Genomic DNA, 1252 nt, shown 5'->3' on the forward strand with positions numbered 1-1252 from the left:
AGTTTTAACCCTTAAATTGCCTTTCAAACACAGAAATGTCCTCATAATGCTGGTTTTAACTGAAATTGGTCCTCATTAAGATAGAAAAACAAACACACACACACGTTTGTCTTTATATCCTTGTGAGGACACTTGTTCCCAAACGTCAACCATTACAAATAAATACAACCCAAGTCTAACATTCACCTTTAAAATCTAATTTTAGGTAAAGTAGGTTTATTCATAAAGCACATTACAACAACAAAGCAACTCAAAGTGCTTTACATGAAACATGAAATGCATCAAGACATGATATGAAAGCAACACACATAGCAAAATAAAAAGACATTTAAACATGATTAAAAGTGTAAAATTGGAAATATAATTAAGCTAAAATAGAAGAATTGTCTTTAATTGCCTTTTTAACACAGAAATGTCCTCATAATGCTGGTTTTAACTTAATCTGGTCCTCACAAAGATAGAAAGACGTGCAAACACACACACAGTGCTAATGTATTTTCTCTTTCTTTCTCTCCCTCTACCTCACTTTCTCTCTACCTCTCTCTCTCTCTCTCTCTCTCTCTCTCTCTCTCTCTCTCTACCTCTCTCTCTCTCTCTACCTCTCTCTCTCTACCTTTACCTCTCTCTACCTCTCTCTCTACCTTTACCTCTACCTCTCTCTCTCTCTCTCTCTCTCTATAAACATGTAAGAAGTCTCATTAGCAGCTGATGTTTATACAAGGAAACCTCGAAGCACTTGAGCTTCAGACGCACAGATGATCTCGGTAGTTTTGAACTCGTCCGTCTGAGACTCTGCAGACTCGTCCGCATGTAAACTCACCTGTAAAGTGAGAAGATATCAAAAAAATGCATGTTATATCTGTAGTGTGTGTGTATATATATATTTGTCCTCTCCTCTCTCTGAGTCTCCTCTCTCTTTGAAGGTTAGTTTTTTTACACTCTGCCTTTGAATGAAGCCGTTCAGACGACTATAAACATTTGATATCCGACGTGGTCAGACATTACGTCATAAGGATCGTCTCCCAGCGACCGTAAATCAGCAGAAACCGGGACCCGATCCCAAAACCCGATCCCTCCCTCCTACCCATCTACCGCTTCACTACCACAGTGTCAGTCCTAATCGAGGGCACTGCTAATAAAAGGAGGGAGGAAGAGTTATGGAGATGCCTTTGCCACGCCATCGGGACAAGAATGCAGCCGTCACCATGGCGACACATAGATGCTGTGATGCTGTTTAACACTTTATGCTTTT

General features: G+C 39.9%; 1 protein-coding gene across 1 annotated transcript in view; it reads right to left on the reverse strand.

The window, feature by feature from the left end:
- Positions 1-1002, reverse strand: part of LOC133976957 (neuritin-like) — an 11081-nt gene extending 10079 nt beyond the window's left edge. Inside the window, 2 exon segments of the mRNA XM_062415095.1 lie at positions 727-820; positions 991-1002. Of these exon segments, the coding sequence (XP_062271079.1) occupies positions 727-820; positions 991-1002 (106 nt within the window).
- Between the last annotated feature and the right edge of the window lie 250 nt (positions 1003-1252).

Source organism: Scomber scombrus, unplaced genomic scaffold, assembly GCF_963691925.1.
Source record: "Scomber scombrus unplaced genomic scaffold, fScoSco1.1 SCAFFOLD_151, whole genome shotgun sequence".
NCBI lineage: Eukaryota > Metazoa > Chordata > Actinopteri > Scombriformes > Scombridae > Scomber > Scomber scombrus.